Source organism: Rhinolophus hipposideros (assembly GCF_964194185.1).
Source record: "Rhinolophus hipposideros genome assembly, chromosome: 26".
NCBI classification, from domain to species: domain Eukaryota; kingdom Metazoa; phylum Chordata; class Mammalia; order Chiroptera; family Rhinolophidae; genus Rhinolophus; species Rhinolophus hipposideros.
In genome coordinates, this window is record NC_138072.1 from 21,543,524 (window position 1) to 21,556,843 (window position 13,320).

Below are 13,320 nucleotides of genomic sequence, written 5' to 3' on the forward strand. Positions count from 1 at the left end.
AAAAGAAACACTTGTGCACTGTTGGTGGGATTGCCAATTGGTGCAGCCACTATGGAAAACAGTATGGAGGTTCCTCAAAAAATTAAAAATGGAACTACCAGAAAACCCAGCAATTCTATTTCTGGGAATTTATCTGAATGAAACAAAAATACTAATTCGGAAAGATTTGCACCCCTATGCTCATTGCAGCATTATTTACAATAGCTAAGACATGGAAACAACCTAAGAGTCCATTGGTGAATGAATGCATAAAGAAAATGTGATATACAAAATGGAATATTATTCAGCCATAAAAAATAATGAAATCTTGCCATTTGCAACAACATGGATAGAATCTGAGAGCATTATGCTAAGAGAAATAAGTCACAGAGACAAATACAGCATGACTTCACTTATATGTGGACTCTAAAAACAAAACTGAGCTCATGGATAAAGAGAACAGGTTGATGGTTGCCAGGGCAGCAGGTAGCAGGTGGGAAAAATGGGTGAATAAATCTTAAAAGTTCTCGTTACAACAAAAAAAATAACTGTGGTGATCACAATTGCAATATGTACAAATATCAAATCATTATAGTGTACACCTGAAACTAATAATAATGTTACATGTCAATTATACATTTTATATATACATATAAACATACATATATATATATGTATACATATATATAACCAGTCATATGAGGGAAGAAAGAGAAGACAGGGCCTTGGGGCAGGAAGGGGTGAGATCACAATTCTCGCCTCTGCTTTACCAGTGTATGTGTCCTCTTTTGTGTAAGCAGGACTTAAGTTGGGCCGGTTTCCCAGGCTTTTCTGAGTGATGCTATCACACTCAATAATGACACCCTGTCTTCAGGAGATGATGCTCCTCTTTACTGTCACAAAGAGGAACAGCCGCAAAACTGGAGGCTTTAGGCTTCTTTGACAGCCATCAATCAGAAAGAATTCCTCTCAGCCTTTCACTTGTCTGTGACTCAAGAAGAAATGTTCTTCTGACGTTTCAGTACACCTACAAGCATAAGTTCTAAGTGGATCACAATTCCCAACCGTGGGCACTGTCCTTGAAGAAAAATCATGCCTGATGCATGCAGGACCAAAGGGGACAGAGGGGACATTGTAAGAGAATACGGAGAGAAGGAAAAGGACATCAAGGATTAAACCCAGCAAGAGTGAGTGTGCGTGTGTTGCTGTTAAACTTTTCAAGTCCCCCCATCATCTTTCTCTGTTGTTCTTCTCTGACAGGATTGAAAAATTGCGTCCTGCCCTATAGATTCATAACCGTGTAAGTCCCTGACATACAGTCCTTTAAAACACTGGCTGTTTTTTAAGAAGGTACTTCACAACATATTATCACCCCTTAGCCTATTCCACCAAATTTCCACTGTCCCCAAAATAGAATGAATCAAAATCTTCCAGAACTCTACAAGTGGAACTGGGGGGCATGTTCAGATATCTACGTGGAACTTTATGGAAGCTTTAATTCCTGCCTTACCTGTTGTCCTGCATTTTCAATGCTGTCTGTCATGCTACTTTCACATCTTATGCAAAATCTCATCTACTTTTACCACTATTTACTCCCCCTCACAAAGGTGGCACCCTTGAGCCCCATCATGGCCACATTCGTCACCTTGTGTCCCCTCTTAGTTTGCATGGGGCGCAGTCCTCACAGGACCACGAGCTTGCCCTGCTCTAGCACCCCAGCTCTGCGAACTGATTTCTACCTCCAAGGCATGTCCTAGTGCCTGGTGTGACACAGTGAACAGATAGGTACCCAATGTGCGCATCAGGAATTAAGACAACAAGGAAACTTTGGAGACAATTGCTCTGTTTGTGCTCAGCATCGAAAATACCATGTCATACAATCAGTTCGATTCCACAAACATTTCTCAAGGGCTTGTCATGTGGCAGATACCCTGTGAGGCATTAACTGGTAGCTTAAGAAATTCACACTGGACGTTATCAAGGACATCCCCACAAAGAGAAGCATGGGACCGAGTTTCCCTCCGGCTTTAAAATACACGGATCTCCAGCAGAAAGGGAACCATTTAAGAGAGGGGGTTCCAGACCCACACTACTTCCCCCGCCTGCATCTGCAAACATGGGGCCAGAGACTGGACTTCCTGGTGCCCAACTCTGGGGGATTCCGGAAGGATTTCATGAGAAAATACATGTCAAAGACCTAGAGCAGACATACTGGACAGCACACATAATGCACCTACAAGAATGAAGTCACCGACAGCAGGTAGGTAACTACCGGAAACAGCTCTGGCCTGCTGGCCCACCGGAGAGGTTACCCCACAGGGCTGCACCATCTTCAGCTACGGCGAGGACTTCTGTCAGCCTCTGGAGCTGTGCCTCAGACAACGCAAAAGACTGTGGGAGCTATTTTCCCAGTTTAGGTTTGTCTTTCGCCCTGTCACCATCGAAATGGCCTCTCTCATAGTTACTCACCCATGAGCCCTGTCGTCTACTCCTTTCAAAAACAAAAACCCCAATGTACTGGAAGCAGTAACAGAGACCAATACGTCAGTGCTACCCACAAACTGTTTTAATAGAATTTCACTTTGGGGTCAAAATTTAATGAAAAGAAATAAGGAGTACAAGCGTTCTCGCGTGTGCGTGTGGTGTGTGTGTGTGCGTACGCGTGTGTCTCCAAAATTTCCTCATGAAAATTTCTTTGAATATGAAGTAAACATGAACTTCAGGAAAATCTAAAAGAAGTTAAATCATAATTCCTTTTACTCTGATAACCAGAAACGCATTGTGGAAAATAAGTGAGTACAACTTTCAATGGCTATAAACTCAGTGTGACATTTAGTACTTATTTTAACAATGTCCCAATTTACTCAACACTAAGGATCTGATTTTTCCTGTAATTTATCCTTTTTCTTTTCTGTTTTTTTCCTCTTAAAATATATTTTTTTAATATCTTTGGTTATGTATTAAATATGAGTGAAATTCATGGATTCACGTGAACATTAGGAATCAGATTCTAAATTTAGAGGGAAATAAAACAATTAAAAATTTCATGAGAAGCAGAACAAATGTACAGAAAGTTTCGTTGATCACAAACTTTTCTAAGTCAAAAAAAAAAGTATTACCATAGTAGAACATCAAGTTGTTCCTCCTGCCATGGTGATGGGCATATGTGACCTGTGTCCCTTGCTCAACAATCACGTGAGTCTCCCCTGCACACTAAGAACTGTTTGTCCCTGAGAACAAGTATGTGCTCACAGCACCCAACAGGTACTTCCTGCCGCAACCCTTCTCAGAACCAAGGCCCCATCAGCCTCTGAGGTCCTACAGCACTTTCTACTGTTCCACTCACTTTGCCCTACACCTTCTTTGGCTCCAGCAAGATTTAAGGTTTTCGGCAGGTAAAGTGGCAAATATTGATCATCAGTTAGTGACAGTAGGTACCCAGATACTGTCACCCAGTGTAAGTCTCACAGGGCACAGGTGTTGGTGGCTCCGCTCTCTGGCCCTCACTCTGGAGAGAGAGCTCTGCTCATAAGGGAGCACCGAGGCAGTTACGTCTCCTCGGAACTTTCCACATTAGTAAACGGATTTCTGTTTCATCCTAGAAACATCACTACAGAACTTTCATTGGGCCACAGGAACCGGGAAATACGCCTTCCCTCTGGGCTTTATGGCCAACTGGAATGTTTTCAGAAACCCCAACACGTGTTCACCAGCCTAAGTAATGACAGGAAGCCAGAGAAGCCCTTCAACGCTAAGACAGTGGAGGGCGTCAGCCAACACTGGCCCTGGGAATTCAGTTACAAACTCTGGCCCACCAGGATAAGAATTTCCAAGGACCCGAAGATCATTCAAAAAAGACATTTCCAGGCCAAAGACAAGGTTTTATTACATTCATGCTTCTAAACAGTCTGAGTCTGACTGACCTCAGGGCTCTTAACATGTGAAGCAAGCTCAGAGAGAACTAACTCCTCTTACCTCTCCCGAAAGAATTTTTACAGGACCCGAAGCCACACACCACTCAGTGGCAGAGTCCCCATCCCAACGTTCCTCCCATAATTAATAAATATGAAAATAAGTGGATAAAACTGCTCCACTGGATGCCCCTGTGATGCCAGGAAGTCACCTCACCTTCTAGTCGTTTCTCGTTGGAAATACAAATTCTGACTGGAACCCAGCCTTCACTTTCCTTCTCTCCTTAGTTCACTTGTCTCAGTAACTGTAGCCAACCTTCTTCGCTCAAGTTCCCCTCACAAGCCTGACAGGATGTCCTCCCTGTGGCCCAGAAGCCACTGCAGCCCTCCCACAGCCACTGCCACCGCCTGGCCTGTCTCCTCCACATGCCACCTCTGTCCTCCTCTCAGGAGGTACCTGCAATCTCCTCTTCTGCCTAGAAGGGACCTGACTTCCACTCTCCCGCCCCTGCTATTTTTGGCTACTTCCCTCATAACAGATTCCTTCTTTCCCCTAAATGCGGGAGGAGAGAGGGAGAACTCTTTTTCTTTCGTCCTTCCTCTATTTTCCATAAGATTCCCCTCCAATCTGGGCTAAGCATCATGGGAAACTAATGCCCCCAGCATGGTCATAACCTCGGACAGAGCATGAAGAACCAAAAATAGGACTGCAGATAAGTGAACAAATGTGAAGTTCCAGAGATAGTCAGAGAAAGGGAAAATGAGAACAGGCTGGAGTGATCCCGGAAACCTCCATGCAGGATGATGGGAACTTAAGTCAGGTATCAAAAATCAAACTATGGATGGTCAGGAACCACATGGCAAAGTTAGAGTGATGGGCCAGAAGCTGGAACTGAGGCATGCTGGTGTGAACACAGGATTTTAGGAAGGTTAAAAGGGCAAGAGAATCCAAGGGGCTACAATGGGTAGGAAGAAGGGGATAAAAACGTTAGGACAAATACTGGCTATGAAAAAAATCAACACCTGAGCTAGAATGCCAAGGAAAACATGACAGGAGATGATGACATGTTAGATCTGGCGGAGAAAAAGAGAACGGAACTAACGCACTGAGCACCTACCATGGGCCAGGCGCTGTAATAGGTTTTTCAAGTAAATTCTGTCACGCGATCTCCAGAAATCCCTCTGAGATGGCTAATACTATTTTTATGTGAAGGGAAGTTTTCAATTTGCCTTGAGTCCATAAGGCTAGGTGCTGGTGGATTCAGACCTCAGACCCAGGTCTTCTGAAGGTCACTGGTGTTTCTAAGCCAGAAACTGGAATGGCAGTGCCGCTGGCCAATGCAGAGCCACTGGGAAGAGAGTCACTTAGGGGGCCATGTGAGCTCAGGATGGTGTGTCCAAAGGTCAGAGAGGAGTCAAAACAGAGGTCATGGGAAGTCAACAATAAGGGGCCAAGGGCTGTCAGATCTTCTACGGGGAAGGAATAGCTTTAGGTACGTTCCTGTTGTTTCTCTCACTCTCAGAGCTGACGTCATTGTTAAGTCTTTTTCAAACTCTCATACTCCAAGGATCCCAGACTTTGTGACACAGATAAGCTCACAAAGGCAGGAGAGGCAGAATAGGAACTAGGACAGAATGTTTGGGGATAACCACAGACTTGGAGTAGATGGAGAAAAAGAACCCTGAAAAAGCATGATCAGAAATGTACAAAAATAACTCAGACTACGCCGTGTCTCCAAAGCCAAACAGAGGAGCTTCAAAGAGGAGGGCAAGGTCAGTAGAATAGGAGGGATCTAAAGGAACGGGGTGCAGAGGAGCAGTTAGATTGAGAGGAGGAGGTTCCTGGTGAAACCCAGTATGGTAGTTTTAACAGGAGAGAGAAGCTGGATAATGATGACAGGAGAGGTGGAGGTGGGCAGTGGGTGGAGACAACAGCTGGTGGAGCTGAGCAGCGGAATGAAGTACCGGGGCAAACAAGGAAAATTTAAGATGGGACAAATCAGCATGTTCCAAGGTCCACCAGAAGGAACACGTAAAGAGCGGCAGAAAAAGCATGGAACACAGCACAATTCCCACCCTGGACCAGGGAGCAGGCACTGAGGTAGGAAAGGACAAAAGAAGCCTCCTCGTCAGTGGCTGAAGGACAAGAGGGCAGATCTGGGCAGTGAGCGTGAAGGAAAGGGAAAATGAGACAGGTGGGTTCAAATTGACTCTATAAGGGAGATGGGTGTGCTGTAAAGTACACTTCTGACAAATCCTCAAAGACTTTCACACACTTTGCATTACTCTATGCCACTGTTATGGTCTGAATGTTTGCACCCTCCAAAAGTCTTAGGTTGAAATCCTAACTCCCAATGACATGGTATTAGGAGGAGGAGCCTTTAGAGGTAATTCGGTCATGAGGGTGGTACCCTCATGAATGGGATTAGTGCCCTCATAAGAAGAAACACAAAAGAGATTTCTCTCAGCTTTATGAGGATATGACAAGAATACAGATATCTGCAAACTAGGAAGCAAGCCCTCATCACACCTGGGCACCTCGATCCTGGACTCCCCAGCCTCCAGAACTGTAAGAAATGTATGTTGTTGAAGCCACCCAGTCTGTGGTATTCTGTTACAGCAGCCTGAACTCAGACAGCCACTAATTTGGAGGGTGACATTGGGCCAAATCATCTCAGCTCTCTAAGCCTTTATTTCCTTATCTGTAAAATGATGGAGGAGGGGCATCAGGGGTAGACTGGGGGATGTTTTCTAACAATCTTTTCCTTCCCTGATATCCTCAAGTTTATACATGTGCTTTTTCCTTCTAATTGTTCCATGCTAGCCTCTAACTCTTTTCTTTGCAATTATAATTGCAGATCCCATCTCTCCTTATTTTGGGTGTTTCCTAAACACTACGCCATGCATACAGAAGGTGTTCAACAAATGTGTTTCTGAATTAATAAAATCCCCGAGATGTCAGAGCACCAGCAGACAGACATGTACTTCATCCTCTTGTTCCCTTTCCCAAAGTCTATCTACAGAAGCTCCATCGCCCGGCAGCTGTAATACTTTCTCGGGTAATACAGCCTTCATAAAAACGCTTATCTAAAGACAAAGCACAAATAAGATTGAATGCTAAGTAAATTAGCACGCCAAGTGTTTTAGATCCTGCGCTGCCTGCCAATGTGCACACATCAATTTCCAAGCAAAAAAAAATAGGTCTGATGACATAACATCGGTGAGTTTTCCGTCAGTTCCTGGATAAAATACCACAGTGCATATCTGTCTAAAGCTCCTTGTGCCTCCATGATCAAAGGAGCCAAAGGGGCACATTCCCACTGCTCACCAAGTCTTTCATTTGTCCCCTGTGACATTCCTACAGCTGAGAAGACTGCACATCCTGTTTGCTGTAAATTTAAAACATACTTGAGCAACTGATAAAGCAGACTCTCTCTCCTGGAAACCACATAGTCTGTGATCTGAGTTTCAGTCTTGGTTCTGCACCGCTGAGCACTGACACTGTACAATTAGCCTTCCTGGGCCTTGATGAACTCGGCTAAACGTTCTGGCCCAATCTATTCAGTGTTGTATGGTGGCAGTTGTACTTTATCAGTGTTCCTATTAATTGTTGAATACTATAATGCTTCTTATCATTATCGAGCAAGATGTATAAGCACTGAGAAGAAATCTGCTGTGAAATAGCTAATCCTGCAAAGGAAGTCCAGGAGAAAGCTCCAAGCACTCTCATGGGAAAGATTTTTGCAGCCAGGACTGTTTTAAGTCTCAATCTATGCATAAAGACCAAACTCCATGACACACTATACCCCAGGAGTAACTCCATTGCGCTTCCGCAAACGAAAGAAAGGCAACCCTTGGCCAAGGTCATCTTACATCATGATTTTCTTAAAGTCAAGGAATTCCTTCTATATAAATCAGTAAGACTGCTTGAAAAAAAGAAGAGCATAACTAAAGAGATCCAGGTTTTAAATACTGCATTATAGTCCATTGCTACACTGGTAAGTTATCCAAATTTTAAAATAAAATAAACCACATGTTCCAAATCACGGGTATGTTTGGATATGGCAGTACAGAAATCCATTACAGGCTGAGGGCGTATTTTATGATAGGATTCTTCTAAGTGTCCCAGCACATCCAGAGTTTACACATACGTGTTCTCAATTTCTCTCAAAGATAAACACATCAGAGTGGGCACGCTTCCAGCTGGTGGGAAAGCCATGGGGAAGCCGCTGAATCAAAGATGAGTGTTCTTCTGCATAACCATTTGAAAGAAATACCCGATTCAGGACTGCATAATGGAAATGAGATGGGAGAGGGCTTGCCATAGGCTAAACAGTGACAAAACCCCTTCACAAGTGAAGAATTAATTCACAGTAGTGGACACAATCATGGGTACAGTCCATTCAAGATTTTGCCTTTGCTTTCCTTGATAGTGATTGTGGACTTCTTCTAGAAGAAGGGAAAAAGCCTTCTGTAGACAGACAGATGCTAAAGACGTCTCAATGAGCTGTAGTGCTCGAATAAAAATCCAAAGTAATACTTAAGGGACTCCAATCAGAATATATGAAATGTCTGCTCAACTTCACAATTACTGTCTCTTAATGACTGTTTGATTTTTTTAAGCCCAGTAGCTTTATCTAGAATCTATAACTATTTTATCTAATGTAGAGATTGTTAATACTCCCTGGACTATCTGCTTTTTAAAAAAAAAAAAGGAGAAATAACTCATATGGACAAGACTGCACACAATAGAGAAGTAAACGCCCCATAAAAAAAAAGAGAGAATTTACCGTAAGAACTACATTGTCTGTTACTAACTCCATTAACATTTCTGAACTAGTAACATGCTCAGGTTAAGAGAATAAAATGAAAGGGAGCAAGAGCAGGACAGAGGAGTTGGTAAAGGATTTGAGAATTTCCATATTAAAAGTGTAGAATGCAGAGGAAAAGGCATGTTTTCCTTTTAGATGTTAATGCTACACCAGAAAAAAAAATCCCCCTGCTACCCTGTGGTACCACCTTCAAGGTCATTTATCATCAGTACAACCACCCACAGATGCTTTATTAAAAGAACAATCTCGGCCTAGGACTGCCAGATCTGGACCCAGCACCCACTTATCAGAGGTGTCGCTGAGGCTGACAAGCAGCTGTCTGGGGGCACAGACCTGACATTACTTTATTTGTGCAGAACACCACCACAAGCATCCGACCTCAGCGCCCATTAAGTATTCTGATAACACCACCTCCCTGAGCTCAGCTTAATATTTAAGCCTGCAGGAAGCCCTTGAGTGCATGAAGCCTTCCAAAATATTCTAGCTCGTTTTAAGCCTACGGAGTTTGGAAAAAAAAATAATGAATTTAAAAATTACACAGCAACTAAATATTTTGCTACCTGAACAAAAAGATCCTGTAGTTTTGAGAAACACCTTTTCGTGTGGTTTTTAATATTTTTTAAAAAATATTATGAGGCATTATCCGTTAAATAAAATAAAATAAACTGTATTACTACTAGGCTTAAAATACTTCCCATGAGCAAGGTTTCAGTGAACAGGCTCTGCCCAGCTGCGTCTTGGGCCAGGACTCCCTCCAACAGCATATGGAATGGTGCATACCTAACAGGCAGCCATTAGGTCAAATCGTTAGCATTCTGATGCTTACCCTGGATTTTATCCTTTCCAAAGGCTCCCCGGCCCTTAAGGCAAAAATGAGTGCCCCCCCCAAAAAAAAAAAACACAGAAAAGGAAAAAATGGTCACTTACAATGTTCTTGGACAAATATACTGTTTTCAGTTGCTAAGCACCCAAATCCATGAAGACTATTTTCACACCTAAAAGTTACTGTCTGGTTTATGTTTCAAAATTTAAATATGTCTATGACTTTCTGTGACTGTGGAGGTGATTGCAACTGGGAAGTGACATCGTTTTCCCTGTTGAGGAAAGAAGTGGCTGCAGTCCTGGGCGGGGGGTGGGGGGCCCCTGTCGGGGAATATCCTTCAGAGAGGAGGGTGGAGTGGAGGGAAGGGCTGCCGCAAACGCTAACTAGGTTATTCTCACCACCACGGGAGAGGCTCGTGGGCCCCGCGCCGAGGCGAGCAGTACCTCCGCCTGGGAAGTACGTATCTGCAGCGGTGATACCAAGCAGCGAGGGAGGGGCAGTGCCAAGAGGCACTTCAGGAGGGAAAAAAAAATGGTCTTAGTGAGGAGCCGACCTTTCCCTGCTGCCACCCGTGTGGAAATTCCGGGCAGCCACCTGCCTTTCGCACACACCCGCGCACACACTCACGCACACGTACACACACTCTGCTGCGCTTGCTCGGCATCAAGAAGCAGCATTTAGGGAACCACACAGCCGCGATGCCCCCACCTCGGCACGCACACTCGCTTCCCACGTTCCACAAGCAGTCCCAGCATCACGGCCCAGCCCGGGACCACGCTGACCATGTTGGCGACCCTGTCCCCTTGCAGCCCCTGGACTGGGGGTGGCGGGAAGAGACCTAGGGCAGCGTCCTGCAACCCCTCCCAGCGGCCAAGGTGCGCGCTGCGCCAAGCGGGCGAATCCCGGGCGCATGAAGGCGCGGGGCCAGCCCGGCAGCCCAAGACCCCATCCCCACGCCCGCCCCGCCGGCCCGGCCCCAGGCTGCCCTGGAGGTGCCAGCACGCCGACCCACCCGCCCGGACCGGCCTCCTGCTCCCCCGGCGCCGCTGACCCCAGGCGCTGTCCTCAGTGCCCGACCGAGCCCGTGCGCCCCCGCCCGCCGCGCGCAGTGCCCAGCTGTCCACACGCACGCGGATACGCCACCTGCCTCCCTCGCCCAGCACGGACACCTGAACACTCCGGGATGCCTCTCCTCCGCGCCCCCACCTGCTGTCGCCCTGCCCAGACCCCGCTGGGGCTGCCCAGCGCCCTTTCCCGGGGAACACGCGGGGCGCGCTTACAGTCCTCAGGAACTGGATCTCGTCCTCGCCCTCGCCCCCATCGGCCATGGCTCCAGCCTGCTGGCCCGGCCGCTCCCGAGCTCACGGAGCCCGGTGCCCCTCGCGCTGCCCCTGCTGCTGCTCCTGCCGCCGCTGCGGCCGTGACGGTCCCGAGCCGGGTGGAGGGGCCCCGCGCCGGTGCGGAGCGCGAGCCGCCGTGCTGCACCGTGGAGGCGGAGGCGGCGGGCGGGGCCTCCCTGCAACACGCTGCGCGGAGGGGGACACGGGACCCGCACCCGGCGCGCCCGCAGCGGAGACTGCCTGACGGGCTCCCCCGCCAGGGACTGCGTGGGGCTGGCTGCGGGGCTGGCGCGCGGGGGCGGAGCGGGGGCGGCGGAGGGCCGGCCCCCCGGCGGCAGGTGATCCGTAGCCGCTCCCCGCAGCCCAAGCCCAGGCGAGCGCCGCGTACTGGCTGCGCCGGGAACCGGCCCGGGCGCCCCGCTCGGTTCCCCCTGCGTGCGCCTCTGGAGCCCGAGCCGTTCACCTGCCCCTTGGCCCACAAACCCAGGGCTCGGAGTCCCTCCTCCCAAGGGGGCTGCGGCAGGAACTTGCACAGCACTGCGGGGTGCGCGCGACAGATGCCTTTTATCTGCGCACGGAGCGAGGCATCTCCAAGTAAAGGTTACCCAACAGTGTTTTACCCTTGGGCTGCCTCTGCTCCGCCTCCACAGGAGAATTCCTCAGTATCTAGTTTCGGGGTACCATGCTTTCCCAGATTAACCACACAACGTCATGGTGCCCAGAACTTCAACAAATTCATTCCGCAAATACATGGTGAGTGCCTGCGCCAGGCAGGCTGGGGTTGACACTCCGGAGGAGAAGGGCAAACGTAATTCAATTGCAACGAAGGATGGATAAGATCTGAGTGAATCACCGACGAGCCTGAAACTCGGACTAGGGTACCACTATCCTCACTGTAAAGCCCATTATTTCTGAAGAAATTCGAGCTTTCCACCACAGGTCTCAATATCCTCCAAGCCATCGCCACCAGATGGCCACTTGAAAAACGGCTGTGACAAAGTAGGGTCCGAGACAGTTTGGACAAGAAAGCACGAATCTCTTGTTCCTAGGGCACAGCTGTTTCATTTAAGATGCTTAAAAATAAGTACACGCAAAGCAAACGTGCGGGTGTCCGCTTACCAAGGTGCAGGATCTGCAGTTGCCTCAGTTTACCTACATTGCACACTGCAGCATCTAATTAGTTCTTAGAATCTACCAGTAAGTTCTCCGCAGTTGACATTTTATTTTCGGCCTTTATTAACTTTATACTGACTGAGTGAGTTGTGCATGTTTCTGGTGGAATGAACACCGTTCGGAACACGTCTGAACATACTCTCCCTCCTGGTCACACGAGTAATGCCCCGCTCGCCTCGACACTAGCCCTTTTGCCATAGTACCTGCCACGCTTGTATATCGATCCACGGCTACTAACCAGTCCCCACACCGTCATGATTTGACTTTTTACTCCGTAGGAACCTCTGAAGCAGCCACCAGGGACTCACAAAACATCAAAGTCCTCCACGAAAGATGACTGTTTTCTGAAACTAGCTCACAATTTATGCCAAATAATTTGACCTTCCAGGCTTACAGTATATGAACTCAACCTTTCCAAGTATTTTATGAGCCACTCATAGACGATTTCTTATTTAAAACAAACACCCATACTCTATGGGTGGGAATTACCCCATCCTACCCATGTGGTAGGTAAAATATTATAAAAACTCAAACTCACCAGTTTTTCATTTTGGCATTCTAACTGGGCTGTAAACTTTTCTAACAAGAGTTGTATCTACTATTTCTTTAATTCTCTCCACATAAGTGATATAATGCTAAATGGCCTAGGTACTCAGTGACTACCATTCACCATATACAGTCTTCGACAGCGGATAAGACTTAGAGCAGTGGGAGTTTATGAAATATACTGTTTATGTGGACCTTAAAACCCAAAACTACTACCGTGTTTCCCTGAAAATAAGACACAACCGGAAAATAAGCCCTAGCATGAGTTTTCAGGATAACGTCCCCAGAACATAAGCCCTAATAGTCTTTTGGAGCAAAACTTAATATAAGACCCGGTCTTATTTTCAGGGAAATACGGTATGAGGTTTATAGATCTCTGATCTATACTAAAAGTATTAAAATCATGTTTGAGAATGATACATGCCATGTTTCCCAAAAAATAAGACCTAACCAGAAAATAAGCTATAGCATGAGTTTTCAGAATGCTCGTCATATAAAATGAGCCCTAATGCGTCTTTTGGAGAAAAAATTAATATAAGACCCAGTCTTATTTTCAGGGAACAGTAGGGCTTATTTTACATTACAAGCATCCTGAAAAATCATGCTAAGGCTTATTTTCCAGTTAGGTCTTATTTTCAGGGAAATACGGTATTTGTTTTTAAAAGAAGAACTGAAGCAAATATAACAAGTGGTTTAATATTTGTGGTGAGCACATG

The 13,320-nt window shown here is 46.5% G+C and overlaps 1 protein-coding gene across 4 annotated transcripts in view; it reads right to left on the bottom strand.

Moving 5' to 3' along the window:
* Positions 1 to 11,166, bottom strand: part of RYR2 (ryanodine receptor 2) — a 567,940-nt gene extending 556,774 nt beyond the window's left edge. For all 4 annotated transcript variants that reach the window (XM_081039034.1, XM_081039033.1, XM_081039032.1 and 1 more), the window contains exon 1: positions 10,826 to 11,166. In XM_081039034.1, coding sequence (XP_080895160.1) covers positions 10,826 to 10,873 — 48 coding nt within the window. In that variant the 5' untranslated portion in view covers positions 10,874 to 11,166. The remainder of the gene's footprint in view (positions 1 to 10,825) is intronic.
* Between the last annotated feature and the right edge of the window lie 2,154 nt (positions 11,167 to 13,320).